This window comes from Natrix helvetica (genome assembly GCF_964273705.1).
Source record: "Natrix helvetica genome assembly, chromosome: 3".
Taxonomy (NCBI): domain Eukaryota; kingdom Metazoa; phylum Chordata; class Lepidosauria; order Squamata; family Natricidae; genus Natrix; species Natrix helvetica.
The window spans coordinates 167,335,935-167,360,412 of record NC_138549.1 but is presented as its reverse complement, the minus strand read 5'-3'; the positions used below and the strand labels follow the sequence as shown (position 1 = coordinate 167,360,412).

The following is a 24,478-nucleotide window of genomic DNA, read 5'->3' as shown; positions in this document are numbered from 1 at the left end:
CCTTTAGTGGGAAGGCAACAGCATTCTGTGCGTCTTCGGCGTTGAGTCATGCCGGCCACATGACCATGGAGACGTCTTAGGACAGTGCTGGCTCTTTGGCTTTGAAATGGAGATGAGCACCGCCCCCCAGAGTCAGGAACAACTAGCACATATGTGCGAGGGGAACCTTTACCTTTATCTTTGGAAGGAACATATTGAAGAATGCAGCTATAAATTGTGGCTTGATTACAAACCAGAAATGTATGTTAGGATTTTGCAGAAATCCCCATTCAAGGGCATAATGTAAATTGGTGTGGGAATATAAACCCCATCAAAGTCCTCGCAGTATCTCTGGAGCAGAGTTTGGAGAATCTGGTGTACCTCATACATGAGGCTAATAGGCATGCCACATTTTGCCACAACAGCCAATTATTCTTCTGAAAAACGTTTAAACAGATGAGAAGTTATTGTAAGAACTTAGTTTAGAGAAGTAGTGATTCAGAACCGGAACGGGAGTGAATCATGGATAGCTATTGACCTCATATGTGCTTATCCTGTGTACAGCAAATGCTGTATTTATCGGAGTATAAGACACCACTCCCCCCCCCCCCGCAAAGAGGGGGAAAATCTTGATGCATCTTATACACTGAATACAGCATTTTTGGCCTACCGAAATCCCGCCCCCTTCACCAGAATGGCCCTGCATAGCCTTTAGGAGGCTTGCAAAGTGCTCCTGGGGACTGGAGGGGGCAAAAAAGAAAAAAATGGGCAGTTTTTCCTCTCCCCCTCCCCCCCGCATCCCCCAGGAGCACTCTACAAATATCCCAAAGCCTCTGCATGCCCCTCCCCTTTTTTGGGGAAAAATTGGGCCATTTTTTGCTTGTTTTTATCCTCACTCAGGTCCCAGGAGCACTCTATAAGCTTCCCAAAGCTCTGCATGCCTTTTTTTTTTTTTTTGCAAAAAACGAGGCGTGCAGAAGGTTTGGGAGGCTTGCAGAGTGCAAAATTATTTTTAATTTACTTCTTCAAAATCATGGTGCGTCCTATACTCCGGTGTGTCTTATAGTCCGGAAAATACAATAGATCATAAGATTGCACGAGATGAAAACTGTACACAAACAATGTCACTTAACAACAGTGCAACAAAGGCCATAAAATGAGACAAAACTGCTTTATAAAGCCTTAGTAAGGCCACAGCTGGAATGTTGCATCTAGTTTTGGTCACATACTACCAAAAGTAGTATAAGAGTATACTTATATATGGAGTATAAGACGCACCTTTTTCCCTCAAAAAAGAGGCTGAAAATCTGGGTGTGTCTTATACACTGAATACAGCATTTTTTTGCTTCCTGAAACCACACCCCTTCACCAAAATGGCCATTCATAGCTTGTTGGAGTTTTTCAGAGGGCTCCTGGGGGCTGGGGAGGGCAGAAATGAGCAAAAAATGGGGCCTTTTTTGTTCACTTTTGCCCCTGCAGCCCCTAGGAGCGCTCTATAAGCTTCCTAATGCCCTTTTTTGACCAAAAATGGGCCCATTTTTGCAAAAATGGGCTGTATTTTGCTTGTTTTTGCCCCACCCCCACCCCCCAGAACATTCTACAAGCCTCCTAAGGGCTATTCATGCCCTTTTTTTGAAAAAAAACAGGCCTGTTTTCACGAAAAATGGGCCCTTTTGGGGAGGTTTGCAGAGTGCAAAAACTTTTTTTTTTTGCCTCTTCAAAACCTTGGTGTGTCTTATACTGCGGTGCGTCTTATACTCTGAAAAATATGGTAATTTATACCATAATAATAATGGTATTATTAATGGAGGCAGGGAAGGTCGTAAAATGGGGCAAAACTCACACAAATGTACTACCTGTAATTGCTCAAGTCACCATCTGCAACCTTTTGAGAGGTTTGAAGTTTAGATAACATAACGGGAGTTCCTTCAAACTGTGGGAGAGGTTCAGGTTTTACTAGTCAACATTTTGCGATGTGTGTAAATTGCCAACTTTGCAAGTTCAAAGAAAGTCCAGCTGTCAGGTACAATGTGGAGATTCTCTTGAAATCTGCTTTCTTGAATTGTTTAGGTCAACGCTTGTTTTGCGCAAATCGGTGATCAGATGCTTTTATTTTGGACAAAATACAGGTAACTCTTGACTTACAACAGTTCATTTAATGAGTGTTCGAAATTACAGGTAGTCCTCGACTTACAACAGTTCATTTAGTGACCGTTCAAAGTTACAACAGCACTGAAAAAAGTGGCTTATGACTGTTTTTCACACACTTTCACCCTTTTGAACTGCTAGGTTGGCAGAAGCTGGGACAAGTAATGGGAGCTCACTCTGTTACACAGCGCTAGGAATTCGAACCACCGAACTGCCGATTTTTCTGATCAACTAACTCAGTGCCTTAGCCACTGAGCCACCGTGTCCCTTTACAAGTGTTGTGGCGTCCCCATAATCACGTGTTTTATATTCAAATGCTTGACAACTGATTCACATTTATGATGATTGTAGCGTCCTGGAGTTGCCTTTTGTGATCTTCTGAGAAGCAAAGTCAATGAGGAAACCGGATTCACTTAAGAAGCGTGTTATTAAAGTCATAAAATGGGGCAAAAATTATTTAACAAATTTCTCACTTAACAACATAAATTATGGGCTCGGTTGTGGTTGTGGGTTGAGGACTACCTGTATGGGATAGATGGATGGATGGATGGATAGATGGACGGACAGATGGATAAATGGATGGATGGATGGAGGGATAAATGGATGGACGGATGGATGGATAAATGGACAGATGGACGGATGGATGGACGGACAGATAGGTGTGTGTGTGGGTGGATGGGCGGCTAGATAGACAGATAGATGGATGGATTAATGGATGGATAAATGGATAAATGGACGGATGGATGGATGGATAAATGGGTGGATGGATAAATGGATGGACAGACAGATGGATAAATGGATGGATGGATGGATGGATGGATGGATGGACAGATAGGTGTGTGGATGGGCAGATAGATAGACGGATGGATGGATAAATGGACAAATGGATGGATGGATAAATGGACGGACGGATGGATGAATAGATGGATAGACGGATGGATAAATGGATGGATGGACAGATAGGTGTGTGTGTGGGTAGATGGATGGGCGGATAGATAGACAGACGGATGGATGGATAAATGGACGGATGGATGGATGGATGGATAAATGGACGGATGGACGGACGGATGGATGGATGGATAGATAGGTGTGTGGGTGGGTGGATGGGTGGATAGATAGACGGATGGATGGATGGACGGACAGGTGGGTGGGTGGATGGATGGATTGCTGTGTGGATTCCTTACAAAATAAATAGCACTTCTGACTTATTAAGTGGAGGCAGCCGGTTGAATTTGATGAGTTGGAACAGCTTTTGGTGTTTTTTTTTTTCTTATGCATTTAAGTGAGGCTCTCTACATTCTTCCCCTAAACTTCGCATGGCGGTCACAAGACTTCTTCCTCTGCTAATCCGTCTTGTGATGTCTAACTTTCTTCAAAAAGGAAGCATCCATCCATCCTCTGCTTTGGACCTCAGTTGAACTTCACCTTAATTTATTAGGACAAGCCTCACTTCCTGAAGAAGGAACCTTAACCTGGGAAATAAGATTTCATCCTCCCAGCCTAATAACTGGCTGTGACCCGTTGACCTCCAGCTAATCAGTCTTCATTAAAATTGAGTCAGCAATATGCTTGTCAGAGGCACCAGAGTTCCCATGCAGGCCTCTCTCTCTCTTTTGGTGCCTGCCAGGGTCTCTTCCCCACCTGGCCATTCCAGATGTGTCCATCAGTCTGAGAAGGAAGAATGAAATGGAACTGATGATACCTCGAATATATTTCAACATGATTTGTAGCTTAGCTAATAAAGAAGAGTGACAAAGATACGGAGGTGCCTGGAGGCTAAATCCAATCCTAACCTCAATCATTAATTGCCACTTAATTATTTTGAGACTGGCCCCCAACCTTTTGGGTACCAGGGGAAAAGATTTTCCACGGACTGGAGAGAGTGTGGTTTTGCATGCTGCCTGCATTCCCCAGAAGGGATTTTGATTGTTTGCGTGGACAGATTGCTGACATGCTGCAGGCGGGCGTTGGGGACCCCTGGAATATGCTTTTAACAGATTAATAGAATTGGAAGGGACCTTATAGGTCATCTAATCCAACCCCCAGCTCAAGCAGGAGACCCTACACCATTTCTGACAAAGGGCAGTCCAATCTCTTTTTGAAAGTCTCAAGTGATGAAGCTCCTACAACCTCCGAAGGCAGCTTCTGTTCCATGGGTTGATTGTTCTCACTGTCAGAAAGTTCCTTGTTTCTAGGTTGAAATATCTCCTTGGTCAGTTTCCATCCATTATTTCCTGTCTGGCCTTCAGGTACTTTGGAGAATAGCTTGACCCCCTCCTCGCTGTGGCAGCCCCTCAAATATTGGAAGACTGCTATCCTGTCTCCCTTGGTCCTTCTCTTCACTAGACTAGCCATGCCCAGTTCCTGCAACTTCTTTGTATTTTTTAGCCTCCAGTCTCCTAATCGTCTTTATTGCTCTTCTCTGCACTCTTTCTAGAGTCTCCACATCTTTTTTATAATGTGACCAAAACTGGATACAGACCAGGGGTGTCCAACCATTTGGCCTTCCTTGGCTGCATTGAGTGAAGAGGCCTTGCCTAGGGCCACATATAAAATAAACAGGTAATCTTTGAGTTGTCTTTTCAAGAGACAGCTGGACTTTCTTATTTTCCTTTGAAATGGAAAGAACAGCAAGTCCATTTTCCTCTTGAAAAAGCACCTTTGGGACAACTATGACCTGGATGAGCGAGTATCTCCATAGGCAGGTAGTCCTTGATTTACAACCATTCATTTAGTGACTGTTCAAAGTTACAACAGCATTGAAAAAAAGTGACTTAGGAGCACATTTATGACCGTTGCAGCATCCCCATAATCATGTGATCAAAATTCAGATGCATGGTAATTTGTTCATATTTATGACGGTTGCAATGTCATTCAATCAACTTTTGGGACCTTCTGACAAGCAAAGTCAATGGGGGAAGCCAGATTCACTTAACAACCGTGCTGCTAACTTAGGAACTGTAGTGATTCTGTGGCGAGACAGGTTGTAAAATGGCAAAAAACCCTCAGTAAACAAATGTCTCACTTAGCAACATAACTTTTGGTAACAATTGTGGTTGTAAGTCAAGGACTACCTGTAATATAGTTATGTGTGTGTGTGCATATGTACATACATACATATAAGGTTATTATATTGTGGGGCCACACCTGCTTTAGATATCTGTGATCGCAATTCCTGAGTTTCCATTTTGTTAAATATCTTAACCAAGTCCAGGTAGTCCTCAATTTACAACCACAATTGGCCCAAAATTTCTTTTGCTAGGTGAAAAATTTATTAAGTTAATTTTGCTCCATTCTACAACCTTTCTTGTCACACAATGGAGCCCCAAATTTCTGCTGCTAAGTGAGATGTTTGTTAAGTGAGTTTTGCCCCATTTTACTATCTTTCCTGCACAGTTGTTAAGTGAATCACTGCAGTTATTAAGTTAGTAACATGGTTGTTAAATGAATTGGCTTCCCCACTGACTTTGCTTGTCAAAAGGTCGCAAAAGGGGATCGTATGACCCCAGGACACTGCGACCGTCATAAATATGATTCCGTTGCCAAGCATTCAAATTTTGATCACGTGATCACGGGGATGCTAAATTGGTCGTATATGTGAAACACGGTCGTAAGTCACTTTGTTCAATGCCGTTGTAACTTTGAACGGTCCCTGAATGAAGTGTTCTAAGACGAAAGCTACCTGCATTGGATATCAGAGCAGTGTTGAAAAGAAGCTATGTGTAAAGATGCTGCTCGGTCAGATATCTGTTGGAGAAACCGTATTGTTGTAATTTTGCGTTGAAGGCTGAGATCACATCTGGCAATCTTCGCTTGTCTGCAAATGCTTTCGTTTCGCAGTTTTCAATATGATTTTCGCGCTTACGGTTTCTCTTCTGAGTTTTATTTATGCCGAGAATGTGCTGCCTCTCTTATGGTCCCCACGGAAGGACCCCAGCCAGCCCCCTTGCAAACACGTAGACATGAGGAGCAGACCTTAGGAAAGGTCCATCAGCTCAGGAAGTTCCAGCTTGGGGATTTAACGAAAAGGAGTTGCTGCGTGTCGCGTTTCAAACTGAGCTTTGTTGGAGAGCTGGTGAAGACAGAATCTGCTCTCCGGAAATACAGGTCGTCCTCAACGTACGACCACAATTGAGCCCCAAATGTTTGTTGCTAAGTGAAAACATTGCTTAAGTGAATTTTGCCCCCGTTTTGCGACTTTTCCTGCCTCCATTGTTTTTCTAATGTAGTGACCCAAACTGGATGCAGTGTCCCAGGTGTGGCCTTACTAAGGATTTATAAAGCTGTTTGGTCCCATTTTGTGGCCGTTCTGGCCACAGTTGTTAAGTGAATCCCTGCAGTTGATACGTTATTAACGCATTTGCGATGTGGAACTGGCTTCCGCCCAGACTTTGCTTGTCGGAAGGCCTCAAAAAAAATGAACACCTGACCGCCGGACATTGCAACCGTCATAAATATGAGTCAGTGGTTAAGATCATGTGACTATGTGGATACTGCAATGGTTCTAAATATGAAAAACGGTCATAAGTCTCTTTTTTTGGTGCCGTTGTAACTTTGAACTAAGTGAACTGTTATAAGTCAAGGACTCTCTGTAAATGTAAACGTTTGTGGGGATGGTCAATGTTTGCCTGGAATTGCAGAATTTCATTTCAAATCCGGAGCTGCTATAGCACCGTGATGGCAAACTTATGGCACATGTGCCACAGATGGCACGCAGAGCCCTCTCTGCGGGCACGCCAGCCGTCGCCTCAGCCCAGCTCCACCGCACATGCGCGTGTGCCTTCTGCTGACCAGCTGGTCTTTGGGTCTCTGCCGTGCAGAGCATGTGCAGAGGGCCTGGTGCATGCATAGGGTAGGCAATCACATTGCATTTTGGGCCTCGCATAGCACCCCCGCGCCCCGTTTTGGCTTCCAAGTTGTTTCAAGAGGACTTCCAGGCCCAAAATGCGGTGCGGAGGGGGGTTTGCATGTGGGGCACATGCGTGCCAGACAGCTGCTCTATCAGTTTCCGGCATGCTTACACTCCCGTTTCAGCACTCAGTGTTGAAAAGGTTCACCAACACTGGTATAAGGGTTCCTGCCTGAGCAAGGGGTTGGACTAGAAGACCTCCAAGGTCCCTTCCAACTCCGTTATTCTGTTATTACCTACCGTATTTTTGGAGTATAAGACGCACCGGAGTACAAGACGCATCAAGGTTTTGAAGAGGCAAATTTTAAAAAAAGGTTTTGCACTCTGCAGACCTCCCCAAAATGGCCCGTTTTTTGCAGAAACGGGCGCATTTCTTGCCTCCCAAAAGGGCATGAATAGCCCTTAGGAGGCTTGTAGTGTGCTCCTGGAGGGGGGGCAAAATTGAGCAAAAAACGGCCCATTTTTTGCTCATTTCTGCCCTCCCCAGCCCCCAGGAGCTCTCTGAAAGCCTCCTAAAGCTATGCACGGCCATTTTTGTAAAGGGGGCGGGGCTTCGGGAGGCAGAAAATACTGTATTCGATGTATAAGACGCACCCAGATTTTCAGCCACTTTTGAGAGAAAAAGGTGCGTCTTGTACGCCGAAAAATACGGTATATATGAGCTGGGCAGCCATATACCCTTGTTAAATAAAGAAATTAAAAATGTGAATGCGCCTTCTATCGAGTTTTATCATTTCCACAGTCTCTTCCAGGGATGCCCAAATATAATACCACTGGCAGCCGAATTTTCCGCAGAGCCGTAGGTCTGAGATTTGTTAGCTGCAAAGTTGACCTTTTCATTTGCTTGGAACTTTTTTTTTCTCCTTTTTACACAAAGAACTTAAGTAATATGACATCTCCCAACGGAAGGTCAGAGCTCGAAATTCCTCATGCCGCCGCAGTGTATTTCTTGTAGCAAATAATTATCTTTGGCATTTAATTATATTCTGGGCACAAAAAGTTACTGCAGCTGCTATTCTGAATGGGGGAAGCGGTTTGTAAGAGGCTTAGAGCAGCTGTTACACGCCCGTGAAGAAATCACGGAGGTGGGGGGAATATCCTTTTTTTATACTGCAGGCTAACTTAAGATGACCATTAAGAGTGGAATACAGTGGTACATACCGTGTTTCCCCACCTCCGTGATTTCTTACGGAGACACCCCCCCCCCAAATAAGCGCTTGGCCTTATTTTTGGGGACATCTTATTATTTTTGAGGTTCAGGGAGCCCCTTAACCTCAGCCCGCAGATCAGTCTCTGTTTCTGGCATACTCTTGCCAGTCCTAGTTCCACTCCTTTTGCAGCCGCCACTAAGAGAAGGGACGCGGTAGCTAGGATTCGCGGGAGCAGCCTCCGTTCTGCGTGGGTGGCAGGAACATGTGGGGTGTGTAAGGTATGTTCCCCTTCCCCCCAGGAAATGGTGGGGGACCGGCTGCGCAGGCGGTTAAATATTTTAGGGAAGGGCTTATTTTCAGGGGAGGGCTTATATTAACGCATGCGCTCAAAAGCCCAATTGGGCTTATTATCCGGGGAGGTCTTATTTTGGGGAAAACAAGGTATGCAGTCCTCAACCTACGGCCACAATTGGACCCAGAATTCTATGTGTTAAGTGAGTTTTCCCCATTTTACGACCTTCCTTGCCACAGCTGCTAAGTGAATCACTGCAGCTCTTAAGTGAAGCAAATCTGGCTTCCCCATTCACGTTGCTGATCAGAAGGTCACAAAAGGTGACACCCAGGACACTGCGACTCTCCTAAATTCAGAAAGTCCTCGATGTACGCCCACAAAATTTCTGTTGCTAAGCGAGACATTTCTTAAATGAATTTCGCCCCATTTTACGGCCTTTCTTGCCACCGTTGTTAAATGAATCACTGCAGTTCTTAAGCGAGCGACACGGATACATCCTGCGGCCCAGAAGGCTCCACACCCATTTGCACCACTCAGGTGACCCTGAGGACACAGATAAATCTCCAGGTGGCCTCAACGACTCACTAAAGCAGTGTTTCTCAAACTTGGCGACTTTAAGTCCTGTGGACTTCAACTCCCAGAATTCCCCAGCCAGCTATGCTGGCTGGGGGATTCTGGGAGTTGAAGTCCACAGGACTTAAAGTCACCAAGTTTGAGAAACACTGCACTAAAGGAATGCAAATGACCAACTGTCTGCAAGGAGTATAAATCCTTCCATTCCTCATCATTCAGTCAGAGCTGAAGAAGCTTCTTGGATGAGAAGCGAAACGTCTTCGAAGAAAAACCAGAAAGTCTTGAAAACCTTTTGAAAAAAAAAAGCCCCTTTGGGACAGGTTGCAATATAATTTAGAGCTGCGAGTTACATCTATTATTTGATCCAATTTTGGGGGAGGACTTGCCTTCATTTAATTGCTTTGTGCAATTTTCCCCTTCGCTCCCCTTCATGCCAGTGGAAGATGCTAATGGTGACAATGGTTTTTATAGGAAGAACATGAAGTTCTTTCTCTTCATCTGGATGACATGAAAGGAGAGGAACTCATTAAGATGTCTATCGGATGATAAGCGCTCAGTCGGAACACAAAGATTAGGCTTTGCTAAAAGCTTTGCTTTTAGTGAAATTAAATTAAGTTGTTTTGTTTCACATTCAAGCCCACGAGGTTAGATTGGATGTAGAAAAATCGGTTCAGGTCAGTTGGGAGGCTGGAAATAAATTCGTGGACCACAAACAAGAATCAGAGGACTGATAGATGGAGGTGCTCTCCACAGGGCACCAAGTTCAAGTTTCAAAACCACAATAGAGAATGGAGAAATATATGGTCAAAGCCTTGTTTTTTTCAATAGAATCAACAACCATGAAGTGATGTGCAATTAAGCCTTGACTGGAAACACAATCCTCAGCATTTTGTGAAGAAAATATGAGGAAGGTACATCTCTACAGGCCTGGGAAAATGTTCCATTTTTCTGTTTCCGTTGAGCAGTCTTTGATTATAAATGGGAGAATTCTATGGAATTTGAGGTACTTCCCACCTGGCTTTCGAGCAGTCAACAAGGGAAGCTGGATTCATTTAACAACTGCAGTGATTCACTTAACAACTGCAGTGATTCACTTAACAACCATGGCAGGAAAGGTTGTAAAATTGAGTGTGAAGCCTTAAAAATTGTCTTGCTTAGCAACAGAAATTCTGGTCCCAATTCTGGTCATAAATTGAGGTCTAGTTTCTAGTTTAAGCTCTAATTAGTTAAAGTATAGTTATAAATCTTTTTGAGAGAGAAAAATGCAAGAAAATTTATGAGTCCTAGTATTTGGTCAGGTCTGTATCTTCTGGTTCCGTGATGGTGAACCTATGGCATGCATGCCAGAAATGGCATACAGAGCCATCTCTCTGGACACATGAGCCATCGCCCGTTGCTCTTCCATGTTCCGGGTGGTCTTTGTATGTTCAGGAGCGCCAGAAACCGGAAGAGTAGCCTCGTGGTGCGCATGTGCTCACCGGCCAGCTGGTCTTCTGGTTTCTGGTATGCATGTGTGCATGGAGTCCAGCTGGCAAGTGCGCATACACATGCCGGAAACCGGAAAATCATCTTCCCAGTGCGCGCATGCGCACTAAGTGGCTGCTCTTCTAATTTATGACACATGCACGTGCTCCCGTTTTGGCACTTGGGGCCAAAAAGCTTCGCCAACACTTCCGAGTTCTGGTAAGGCCACACTTGGAATACGGCATTCAGTTTTGGTCGCCACGATGTAGAAAAGTTGTGGAGACTCTAGAAAGAGTGCAGAGAAGAGCAACAAAGATGATTAGGGGACTGGAGGTTAAAACATATGAAGAACGGTTGTAGGAACTGGGTAGGTCTAGTTTAATAGAAAGAAGGACTAGGGGAGACACGATAGCAGTCTTCCGATATCTCAGGGCTTGCCACAAAGAAGAGGGAGTCAAACTATTCTCCAAAGCACCTGAGGGTACGACAAGAAGCAATGGGTGGAAACTAATCAAGGAGAGAAGCAACCTATGCCTCCAGAAGTTGTGAATGCTCCAACACTGGAAGTTTTTAAGAAGAGATTAGATAACCATTTGTCTGAAGTGGTGTAGGGTTTCCTGCCTAAGCAGGGGGTTGGACTAGAATGTCAGGGGAAAAAATGCCCTGGGGAAATCTGAGATCAATGGACCGTGGCTGATTCCCTTCCGCATATCTTTTGAGATATTGAGAAAAATAAAAGTCTTTAAAAGTATTCTAATTAATAAACAAACTTTAATAATAAAATAAAAAGTAAATGAAACAGAAATAACTAATGGTTACATTTTGATAATGAAAGCTACGTCTGCCAAGCTGGCAGCCGAACAAAGAAGAAAGGATTTTTTTGGAATGTGTAACGCGTGCGCAATAAATCACTTTCAGATAACATTTTGTTTTATGACCTGCGCAATAAAGCTTTCTTAGTTTAACTCTTGAATGTCAGTTTAGGCAGTTCAGGCCTAGCAAACTTTTTAACATCGTGACACCCCTTCTTTTGCTAGTCTGGGCTGACGTCATCAAATCATCAATTAAGGCACATCTTCTTTCGCAGATATTCGTGTTGATTTGCGGCAAGTGGTTTGTTAAGCATGTCTGCGATCTGATCATGTGTAGAAACATATTGCAATTTAACAAAACCTTGCTTAACTAATTGCTTTGTGTTTTGATAACGAATGTCAATGTGTCTGGACCTAGAACCTGTAAAATGTGACTCAGAAATATAAACAACAGATACATTATCTTCCATCACGGTGATTGGTCGAATCGGACGTGTCCAGATATCTGTGATCAAAGCATCAAACCACGTTAGAGAATTACAAGCATCTGAAACACAAGCATATTCAGCTTCAGTAGATGAACATGAAACAAAACTCTGTTTTCTCACTTGCCAGTAAACAGGACAACCATTTAGGAACATCATGTAACCAGAAGTGCTTTTGCGTGACTTCTTGTCGCTCACCCAGACGGAATCAGAAAAACAAATCAGCTTTGGTTGATCAGTGTGTGTTGGTTCTAGCAATAACTTCATGTGTTTAGTGTGTTTTAGGTATTTCAATAACTTCTTAATGCATGACCAATGAAATTGTGTTGCCTTACCTACGTGTCGTGATAAAAGATTAACACTAAGTGCGATGTCAGGTCTGGTCCAACTACTAATGTATAATAGTGAACCAATGACTGAACGATAAAGTGTTTGATCCTCAAACTCAGGACTTGGTTCATGTGTTAAGTTGTGAAAATCTGTTTGCATGGGTGTCTTTGTTGTGCTAGCATCTTTCATGTTGCAATGATGTAGAATGTGGTCAATTTTCTCCTCTTGTGAAAGACTAAACCCCTTCTGTGTCTTTTCAATTTGAACACCTAAATAAGTGCTAATGTGTCCTAAAGATTTTAGTGTGAAGTATCTCTGCAAACTTTTAGCAAAAATCTCACTCATTTTCTTATTTGGACCAATATAAACAATATCATCAACATAAACAAGAATGATCTCATATGCATTGTTAGATCTTTTTGTGAACACGCATTCATCAGTTTCGGACTTAATAAAGCCCATTGAATTTAGTTTGTCAGTAAGACATAAATACCACATTAAACCTGACTGTTTCAGACCATAAAGACTTTTGTTCAGGAACCAGGTATCCCCTTCTTGCTTTCGGAATCCTGGAGGGCTTCTCACGTAGATCTCTTCATCTAGGTCTGCATGTAGATAAGCTGTGTCCACATCAAATTGGAAAACTTCTAAACCAAGAATAGTTGCAGTGGTTAAGGCAATTTTTACACTTTCAGTTCTGACTGTTGGTGAGTAAGTGTTTGTGTAGTCCTCAGGATAACGTTGAGCGAAACCCTGAGCTACAAGTCTGGCTTTGTATAAAGACTCACCATTCGGTTTCTTCTTGATTCTGTAGACCCATCGGGTGCCAATGACTTTCTTGTTTGCTGGAGGTTTTGCAGGTGTGAATACATTAAGTTTCTTTAAACTGTCCATTTCATCCTGCACTGCATCATACCATTTGTCTTGTTCTGAATCAGGAAGCTGTTTGATTTGTGTGAATGTCTCTGGAGGAAGAGTAACGTTGCAAATCAAAGGTACTGGTGTTTTTGTCAGTTGCCATGAATAACGTTGTGGAGGGATTCCTTTTGTGGCTCTCTTGGAGTGTCTAGGAACATCAGTCCAGTCTTCTTCTTCTTCTTCATCATCATCCTCGTCCTCACGTTCGTCGCTAGCATCAGCATCCGCGGCTTGCAAAGACGGAACATCAGTTTGTGAAGAACTGGTAGAAGGAACATCTGCCTGCGAATTGTCATCAGGCTGCGTGGCATCTGGAACACCATCTCTAGGAAAATAAACTTCAGGATCATTGGAATGAATCCTGGACCAGCCAATGTCTTCCTCAAAATTAGCAGATTGTGAAATGACAATCACATGTTTAGTATCAATGAATTTGTACCATTTTGAATTATCATCAATACCCATAAATCTTAGTCTCTTTGCTACTGTACCTCCCTTTCTTCTTTGACTTAAGGGAGTGTTCACCATAGCATATGAACCAAAAATATGGAGGTTCTTGAGATCAGGCTTGTAGCCATACAGCATGTAGAAAGGAGTTTGATTGATTACACTGCTCCAAGTACGGTTGACAATGTAATTTGCATATTTGATTGCTTCACCCCAGTATGCGTTACTGAGAATGGCATCTTCTAGAAGACAACGCATCATGGTTTGTAGAACCCCTTGTCTTCTTTCTACGACTCCGTTATCAGCCGGTGTATATGGAGCAGATGTCTGATGAAGAATTCCATTCTTACGCATCCAGTCCTGGAAACGCTGAGACATGAATTCTGCACCACGGTCACTCTGGATTCTGGCGATGCGAACTTGGTATTGTGTAGAAACAAAAGCTGCAAAGTCTTTAAAGATCTGAAAGGTCTCAGATTTCTCTCTCATAGGATATACAAATCCATATCTAGAATGATTATCTACAATTGTTAAAAAATACTTTCTGCCACCAAGTGTTGGTGGGAAAGGACCCACTATGTCAGTGTGTACCAAATCAAAAATGCGTGTTGACTGGCATGTAGCGTGTTTTGGAATTGGAGCCGCCTTGGATTTAGCCTTTTTGCAAACGGCACAATCCAAAAACACCTTACACCCCTTTAGATCCAAACCTTTTGCGAACTCCGGCATCTTTCTAAGAAGACGGAAACTGGCATGCCCCAATCTTCTGTGCCACTTGTGAATACACCTGGAATGCAAAGGTTTACCAGTTAGTGAATTCTCAACATTAACAGTTTCATGAGGACCCTCAGGCTTGCTTTGAGCAATCTGTTTCTGTTTTCTTTGTTGGCTTTAGGAGCCTTTGGCACAGTAACGTTTTCTCTCTCTGGGACAACTCTCTCTGGGTTCACGTTGTGCCTTTTTGGAGTTTGCATACTTGCCTGTGCTTGCCCTTTAGGCTTTGGCTTTAAGTAATAAACACCACCAATCAGCATGGTTTCAGCAACAATATCTCCATCTTTAACTAAGTAACTTGCTTTTTCGAGGTGGTGAACCTGGAACTTTAAATCTCTAGACAAGTGACTTTGACTAAGCAAATTACTGGTTGCTGAAGGTATGTAATAAACATCAGGGATGTGTGTATCGAGCTCTTCAATGTAAACAGTTCCTTTTCCCATAACCTTGCAAGTGTGGTTGGTGAAGGAATACAGTTCTCGATACTCGGGCTCTGGTTCGCCCATCTCTGTGAAAAGTTCCCTTCTGTGGGTAACGTGCACAGCTGCTCCACTATCTAAAGTCCACAAAAGACGTCTGTCGAACTTTGGATCAGGTTGTGGAACGTTGGTTATGGCCAGTGTCACAAGTGGAGCTTGTGAATCACGCCTTGGACCACGACGACCTTGTCTTCCGCCTCTACCTCTGCCTCTGGAATCTGTTCCTCTGGGCTGGTACGTGGCGGGAGCTGGAACTCGTTGGGGACAATCCCGGGTGTCATGTCCCACACGGTTGCAGGTGTAGCATTTTGGCATCCTTGGAGCGTAGCCTCTTCCTCGGAAGGGACGTCTGGCTGGAGCCTTTGATGCTGGAGGCCGTTGCAGATGTGGTGTAGCTAACCTGATAGCTTCGTCTTCCACTAAAAGTCTGCAAACGTGGTTAACTGTGCGTTGAGCAATAGGCACGTAGTTAATCTTTGCAACAGCATCTTTCCATTCATAATTCAATGAGTTAATGATGATGCTAATCATTTGGATATCATCGATTACATGGCCATTTTGTCTCAATTCACTTCTCATTCTTTTCAGTTTGGTCAAATGTCCACCAATTCGTTCACCAGGTTTCAACTTCGAACCATGGAACTCAGACATGAGCAAACATGAAGATTCAATTGAAACGGGCCTGTAGCAATCTTCCAAAATAGCCCATATTTCTTGGGCAGTTGCATCAGGTGGAAAGATACCTTGGATCTCAATTTCCATTGACATGAGTAAAGTCGTGATTGCTCTGTTTTCGAGGTCTCTCATTGCAGGCGTCCAGGGCTGAGGGGAAGGATTAAAAACCATGGAATGTGTGCCTTCTCTTCGAAGCAAGAGCGCAATTTCACTGACCCAGGCTTTATAATTCTCTCCTGACTCCTTTAATTTGGACTCACCAGTCAGGGGGGTGACTGTGAATACCTGCTGAGGAATGTGGATCGGAACAATTTGTTGCGCAGGTTGCAAAACTGGTTGTTGAACCAGGGGATGCTGGGGTTGCATCATTGGCCTTTGTGTGGCAACATCAAATTGGCTTCCTCGAATTCGCCTTTGGCTTTGCCTTTTTCCATCTAGGGAGGATTCAGCACCGCCAGGGGGTGTTGAAGACTTAACCTTTGAGGGCAAAGTTTGGGCTTCTAAAGAACTCATAGGTAAATCTCTAGAGCTTTGATGAAACTGCATCATCTTTTGCTCTAATATTTTTTCTCCGCCAGCAGATGGCAGTGCAGCTTCACTTCTTGGCTACAGCCCTCTATACATGGCCGGAAGTTCAATGGGCTCAAAGGGATCACGTGACCTCGGTGACGTGTACATATCTCTTTGTTCTAATTGACCAATGAACTCTGTGGGGTGTGTCTTAGGCTGTTGTTTTGAAGACAAGATGACGTCCTCAGACATTTTGGGAGTGGGGGAGCTCCCCCTACTTCTCTTCATTTCGTTAAAGCATTCTCTCGCCTCCCTAGTATATTTTTCAAACAGCTTTAATCGATATAGATAGCTTTGCATTTCTTGCTCATCATTTGGGGAGATTTCATAAACTTTGCTTTCTGCGTGGGAGGATTTTTTCTCTGCCGGCAGTTGCCGTTTAGACTTTTGCCGTTCATTAATTGTATCTTGATAATGAGGGAGGTTTACTGACCTCAGTCCGTAGATCTTGCCTTCTGTAGCTCCTTCCCCCACATCTGGCTCGGCACCTGAAGAATCTTGCTCCTCTGTGTCTGAGGGAATGGATTCTTTCGAGCGCTTTCCATGTCCGTGTTTTTTTCTTTTCTTTCTCTTCTTTGACATGGCTAATTAGCCTTAGTCGGTTATCTTAAGATAGCGCGAAGAGAAAATACAGCCATAAATTGTAGCCATCTCAGCTGCCAAGTTGTCGACCAACCTCTGCATACCAAGTTGTCAGGGGAAAAAATGCCCTGGGGAAATCTGAGATCAATGGACCGTGGCTGATTCCCTTCCGCATATCTTTTGAGATATTGAGAAAAATAAAAGTCTTTAAAAGTATTCTAATTAATAAACAAACTTTAATAATAAAATAAAAAGTAAATGAAACAGAAATAACTAATGGTTACATTTTGATAATGAAAGCTACGTCTGCCAAGCTGGCAGCCGAACAAAGAAGAAAGGAATTTTTTGGAATGTGTAATGCATGCGCAATAAATCACTTTCAGATAACATTTTGTTTTATGACCTGCGCAATAAAGCTTTCTTAGTTTAACTCTTGAATGTCAGTTTAGGCAGTTCAGGCCTAGCAAACTTTTTAACATCGTGACATAGAAGACCTCCAAGGTCTCTTCCAACTCTTATTCTTTTTTCTGTTTTCAAAAACTCCTAGCAATCTGAAATATGGGAAGTGAATATGTGGTGTATTGTCAACAAGAGCTTAGACTTAGAATAACTTTATTGTCACTTTAAATGTACACTAATTGGCATACATTAAAATGAAATTTCATTTCTTACAGCTCTAAAAGGGTCACCATCTCCAATATACACTACATAAGCATGACGAAAATATAAATCAATAAATAAAGAATTATGGATATATCCACATATTTATATGACAAAGAGAAACAAACACCGTCTAGTTTGGATATATACATGTACATGGCAAGAAAAACGAATCTTGTGAGTTTACCAGATGGATGGCATAGAGAACAAAACTGTGACAGAATCTGGAAGTCATGCTGGAAATACTTCAAAACTTCCTCCCAGAGAGGAGCAACAGTAACAGACCATGAATTGGGATGTGTGGGCTTCTTAGGAGTAGAGTAGAGTAGAGTAGAGTAGAGTAGAGTAGAGTAGAGTAGAGTAGAGTAGAGTAGAGTAGAGTAGAGTAGAATAGAATAGAATAGAATAGAATAGAATAGAATAGAATAGAATAGAATAGAATAGAATAGAATAGAATAGAATAACAGAGTTGGAAGGGACCTTGGAGGTCTCTAGTCCAACCCCCAGCTTAGGCAGGAAATCCTATACCATTACCAAACCCCATAGTGATTGCTTGGTTAGATCCTCTGTGTCTAGAGACCAGTGCAAGTTGTATATTAGTACAATATTTTTCTGTCTCTTGAGTATTTTTTTTTTACTTTATTCTGCTTACATGTAGTCCTCCTTTAAGCAAACACTGTGGTCGTTAAGTGAACCTTTGGGCTGCTAAGCAAATACCGTGGTTGTTAAGCAAACCTATTGTATCTAATGACACTTTCTTTTGCCAGAAACCAGAAGTAAACACTGGTAAAGTAAAAAAATTAATTCTGGTCACGTGACCACAGGATGCTGCAAAGGGCTATATAAACGTGCCCCAGTTACTAAACACCCCAAATGCGATCAAACTATGGGGGGAATTGCTGTTGGAAGTTCTAAATTGATTGTAAGTAACTATGGGGCGGTCTGTTTTAACTTTCAACCGTCTCTAAGTGACCAGTTGTAAGTTGAGGACTATCTGTACACGCCTTCAAGAAATATAATACAGGTAATCCTCGACTTACAAGAGTTCATTTAATGTCCATTTCAAGTTTACAATGATTATGACCATGGCAGCATTCGCATGGTCATATGATCAAAATTCAGACACTAGGCAATGGACTTATATTTATAAGATTGCAGTATCCCAGGGTCCTTTGACCCCCTTTTGCGACCTTCTGACCAGCAAAGTCAATGGGGAAGCCAGATTCACTTAACAACCGTGTTACTAACTCAACAACTGCAGCGATTCACTTAACATCTGTGACAAGGAAGGTCAGAAAATGAGGCAAAACTCACTTCAGAAATGTCTTACTTAGCAACAGAAGTGTTGGGCTCAATTGTGGTCATACGTCAAGGACTATCTGTATTTTTATGTTCAGACTAGCTGATAACCTGGCGTTGCCTGGGTATTTATTTATAGGGGGAAAATGTCTGGACCAAACATAATTTCTAATGTTGGATTTTCCCCCTTACCAAAGGGAGCCCCCCTGTGGAGTACTGTCAAGCCATTACCATGGCAACTCCACTGGGCTGTATAGTAGAAGCCATTTTACGGCAGTACAGTAGAAGCCATTTGAAGGCACAACAGGCTGTATCGAAACAGAACACACACCCCGAGGGTGTTAGGGGTGTCTTACCCCCACAGTATTTGTTTCCAGAGAGTAAGTTCACCTGTGTACCAAGTTTGGTTGAAATTGCTCGAGGTGTTCCAGAGTTATGCTGGAACGCACACACACACACAGCCATTTTTATATATATATATAGATTGATTATTATTATTGTGGATGCATTTCAGATCATGAAGAAATATGCTCAGCAGATAAATTGTGGCCTTTGCTGTGGTGCATATGTTTTGTTTGAGATTAATATCTCAATCTTTTATTACTTTATAGTCACGGACATCCTTTTATCAGTGTTTTAAAGGCTGTCTCACCCTCCCCTCCCCTCCCCTCCCCTCCCCTCATCTGAATGCTGCAATATTATATATAATCCAACAAATTCTTTGTAGAAATAAAAGAGGGAGAGGTTTGATTTCTATTCCTTTCTAGCTGGATTCCTCCATTATTAACCTACTGTAGAAAGATAAGAACTGCTTCACCTTTTCAGGAATGTAGGCCTGGCTGGGTTTTCCTTGTTAGTGTGTGTGTGTGTTTCTTTTTTCCACGTTACAAAGCAATGGGACCTCTAGAAAGTTATTGTTTCCATACAAAAAAGGCATGCCCATTTCTTTTATATTATATTTTAACCTTGAAAACGCTAAGCAAATGACTTAAGAGTAAATTACATTATTTAAAGTTGAAATGTTTACTTACGAACGATCCTTCGATAAGTTTATTTATTTTATTCATTCATTCATTCATTCATTCAATTTCTGTGGCTGCCCATCTCAGACAATGATTCTGGGCAGCTTACAATTCGGAAAATATATTTCAGTTTTTAATGTATTAAAATATGAAAAAAAAATAAAAAATCAATATATTAAAGTTAAAAATAAATTAAAAATAAATTAAAAATATTAAGAGCAACTTAAAGTAATGGAAACAATAAAAAAATGTACTAAATGTATACCTTTGATATATAATTTTTTGAGGGGGGGGAGGAAGGGGTTTTCATTTGTTTTTGAAGAGAAAAATTATCTGGACTTTTTTGCATCCTTTTCCCAGAAGAGCTATATACTTTTTAAAAAATCAATTAATCGATAAACATGTGAATTAATAAGAATGTAGCCAATAGGAGGATTAAGGTGGAATAATGCAACAGGACAGGTGTTTCTAGCAGTTTCTTAATTCTTTTAAGAAAGTGGAAAGGAATGAAAGAATTTATTGGGACAATAATTTAGGAAATAAAACAGCCTCGACATAAACATTGTGAAGCAACAAGAAATGACTATAGAAACAAGAAAGAAAGAAATAATAAATGTTTTGATTAGTGTTATTTAGAGAAGAATATTTATTATTCTGGAACTGAATACGAATCTCCATACAATTGCCAGGAGAAGCAAGAATAACTAGATCCTGTTGATGAAACAATATTAATTAAAAGCAGAAACTGAATCCTATATATTTCCTTAGTTTTCTTTGCAAATAATCCCAGTTCAGGAAAAATCAATAAAACATACAAAAAATGTTTCCCGGGAGTAGTATATAGTCAAATTTTCCTCATTTTCATACCTGTTTTGAGTACAGAATCCAGGCCACAGATATCTAAAATATAGAAATGTGTGTTTATTTTACTTTGCCCCTGCGGATTCTGTTTTCCTTTTATGGTGTTGTACAATGGATGGAGCTGTTTATTTATTTATACGGAAATGCAATTGATAAGTTGCTTGTCTGCTAATAACTTTGGGTGGCTCAAGAGTTATAGCTACTTCTTGACTTTACAGTTGATTTAGTGACAATTTTATTCCCTTGGATTGAACACTGGAAGACTCGTATTTCTGTAAGCATCACATTTCCTCTGTTTTATTTTAAACATTTTTACCCTACTGATAAAATACGGGTCACTTTAGGGGTGGTGCTGTGTTTTTAAATAGAACTTTTTTGACAGGATGATAAAGTGAAGATTTTTGGAGAAAGGCTGTGCCAGCTTAAAAAGAGGAATTCTGTTGCTGAGATTGTTGTTTTCTCCCCCCCGGCACTGATATTTTTAAGCTGCATGCTTTTTTTCAGTCTTGCCAAGAATATGGCTGCATAAATCAGTCTTTAAACGGATTAGAAGCACCTTGGTTGAGAGTTGTGAAGGTCTTATCAGAAGCTACCTTGTCTCGGCAACTGATTGGGTGTATTTCATATAAAGGAACGTTTCCTTTCCACGTGACTGGCTTGAATTTCTCCAGGGAAGAATGTGTTTAAAAAGCAATAATTAGTACCTGTAGGCGAGAATATTTGTAACTCAGGTTGAAATGAGGGGTCCTTGGTGTTCTCTGAGCTTGGTTGTTTTCTTGCAGACATTTCATTACCCAACTAAGTAACATCATCAGGGCCAGAATGGATTTTCTGATTATATACAAGAGGTTTCATGAGAAGCCTTCTTCATGAGATGGAGTATGGATGGATCATAGAGGAAAGGTATAGGGGTTTCCTGCCTAGGCAGGGGGTTGGACTAGAAGACCTCCAGGGTCCCTTCCAACTCTACTATTGTATTATTATTATTGTATTAAAGCTATAGAGAAGGTCCATCATAAATTTTGATCACCATCCTTTTATAAAAAAAGAACATAAAGAAATATATCACAATTTATCACAAAAAACCCAATGAAGTATAAGGAAAATGTTTTTAAATCTATTTTTTTATTTCCTTATTACAAGTTAATCCTTGACTTATCAGCACAGAAGAGCCCAAATTTTCTGTTGCTAGGTGAGACGGTGGTTAAGTGAATTTTGCCCCATCTTACAACCTTTCTTGCCACAGTTGTTAAGTGAATCACTGTAGTCGTTCAGTTAGTAACATGGTTGTTAAGTGAATCTGGCTTCCCGACTGACTTTGCTTATCAGAAGGTTGTAAAAATTGATCCCATGAACCCCCGGACTCTGCAACCGTCATAAATACAAGTCAGTTGCCAAGCGTTTGAATTTTGATCACATGACGATGGAGAGGCTACAATGGCCGGTTCACCCGAACCGGTAGTAAAAAATGCTAGTCGATGGTCGGTTATGCGACAATCAGCTCTGCCATGTGATTTATATTCTCTAGAAACCATGTAGCACAGCTGATTGTTGCACAGCTGATCATCAGAACTTTTTTTAAAAAAAACTTTTTAAAGCATTTTTTTACTACCGGTTTGAGAGAACCAGTAGTAAAAAAAAAGGTTTTAAAAAGTTTTTTAAAAGTTCCAACGATTGCACGGCTCACCTGATTGTTGTACAGCTGATCAACGGAACTTTTTAAAAACTTTTTTTTTTACGCTCAGCTCTGTGACAATGAACTGTCTCACGCAATTTATATTCGCTAGAAAGCCAAAAATCCTGCTTTCTAGCGAACCTAAATCGCGCGGCACAGCTGTTTCCTCCCCTTGCTATTCTACTTACCGTTACAGACTCAGAAAAGGCTTCTTAGTGCCTGCCATGCACATGGGCACAAAGCACGCATGCAAGCGCAAAGGAAACCAGTAGCAGACTTCAGAGCATTTCACCCCTGTACAGCGGTACTAAGTGTGAAAAACGATCACGTCACTTTTTTCCAGTGCCGTTGTAACTTCAAATAGTCACCAAATGAATTGTTGTAAGTCAAAGACTACCTGTAAGCGTGCAAACAAAACTTGATGACATTTTTCCTGTTGTATAACTTTCAACTTTATATACTTGCCGTGTGCTTGTTCTGGGAGGAGCGGAAATCTGTTGTTTTGGGATAAAATATACATTTGTTTCCCCTTCTTTCACAGCTGTTCCACGTGGCCTATGTACTGATCAAGTTTGCAAATTCTCCCCGTCCTGACTTGTGGGTGCTGGAGCGATCAACGGATTTTGGAGAGACGTATGATCCTTGGCAGTACTTTGCCTGTAAGTATGAGAGCAAATTAAAAGGGGTTAATTGATTAGGCAAAGTTTAATATCCTGTTTCCTTGAAAATAAGACCTCCCTGGGTAATAAGCCCAATCGGGCTTTTGAACGCATGCGCTAAAATAAGCCCTCTCCCAAAATATTGCAACACCGCAGCAGCCATAAGGTGACCACGCTCGCCGCCTCCTGCACCTCAAAAATAATAAGACCTCCCCGAAAATAAGGCCACCGCTTATTTGGGGGGGGGGGGGTTTCAAAAGAAAATAAGACACTGTCTTATTTTAGGGGAAACACGATATTTATATAAGCTGAGGAGGAAACTTCAACAGAATTGGGTGAGATCTTGAGGAGGGCGAAGTATAATCTCCCTCCGCTCTGCGTGATGTTGTAAATATTTTATGGATGCCCTGATAGCATTTAAAAAAAGAGGGTGAAACTTCTCTCACTTTTCTCACGTGCTACAGGTAGTCCTCGACTTACAGCCATTCATTCAGAGACCATGCAAAGTTAGGACGGTGTTGAAAAAAAAGTGGCTTACAATGGCTCCTCGTACTTACGACTGTCCCAGTCTCCCGGTGGTCACGCGAATCAAATTCAGGCACTTGGTTGGCCAGCATCCCAGGAGTCACATGACCTTCCCAGCTAACCTCCAACAAGCAAAGTCAAGGGGGAAAGCCTGATTCACTTAACGACGCTGTGGTTCACTTAATGATCGCAGCAAAATATATTGTAAAATCAGCCATGACTCCCTTAGATAAAAATACATTTCTGGCTACCTGGTGTACTTCACTATTCCCTGAAATAAAATAAAAAAATGTAAAGAAATTCAGTCACAGAGTTTGTTTTCTCAGTATGAATCTGCCTAATGTTTGCGGAGCGAATCTCAGCTTACAATGTTTCAAAATTACAATGGCATTGAAAAAGTGACTTAGTAACGTTTTTCACACTTACGACCGTTGCCGCATCGCCAGAGTCACGTGATCAAAATTCAGCTTCTTGGCAATTGACTCCTATTTATGACGGTTACAGTGTCCCAGAGTCACATGACCCCCTCTTGCGACCTTCTGACAAGCCAAGTCAATGGGGAAGCCAGATTCACTTAACAACCGTGTGGCTAACTCAAGAAATGCAGCGATTCACTTAACAACTGTGGCAAGAGAGGTCGTAAAATGGGCCAAAACTCACTTAACAAACATTTCACTTAGCAGAAGGAATTTGGGGCTCGATTGTGGTCATAAGCTGAGGATTTAACCTGTACTTTGGCAAAAAGTGCGTCAGTTTCCTCAGAAAAGCAGGCAGAGAGAACGCAAGCTGCTGGAAAGCATTAAACACTGGCTTCTCCAGAGAGAAATAAAAGTAATTGGTAGAAGATGTGGATTAAGTTTTATGATGATTTTTTAAACAGAAAAACCTGGAAAAAAAATAACTGGGAGGATGATACAGGAACAGGTTCCCTTGGGTGTGCTGCAACGCACAATTTTTGACAGTAACGCATTAGGTTCACCTCATGGGTAACAGAATAAGAAGCATTTTTATCCCAAAGATGTTCTCAAAAAATAACAGAAAGTTTTATGCCAGTGGCTTATATTTTTATATATAATGGTAGTTCTCAACTTATAATCACAATTGAGCTCAAAATTTCTGTTGCTAAGCAAGGGAGTTTGGTCCCATTTTACGACCTTCTTGCCCCATTTATTAAGCAAATCACCACAGT

At 41.8% G+C, this 24,478-nt stretch overlaps 1 protein-coding gene across 1 annotated transcript in view; it reads left to right on the top strand.

Moving 5' to 3' along the window:
- LAMA5 (laminin subunit alpha 5) overlaps positions 1 to 24,478 on the top strand; it is a 258,524-nt gene that overhangs the window by 52,093 nt on the left and 181,953 nt on the right. Inside the window, exon 3 of the mRNA XM_081949680.1 lies at positions 22,647 to 22,764. Coding sequence (XP_081805806.1) covers positions 22,647 to 22,764 — 118 coding nt within the window. The remainder of the gene's footprint in view (positions 1 to 22,646; positions 22,765 to 24,478) is intronic.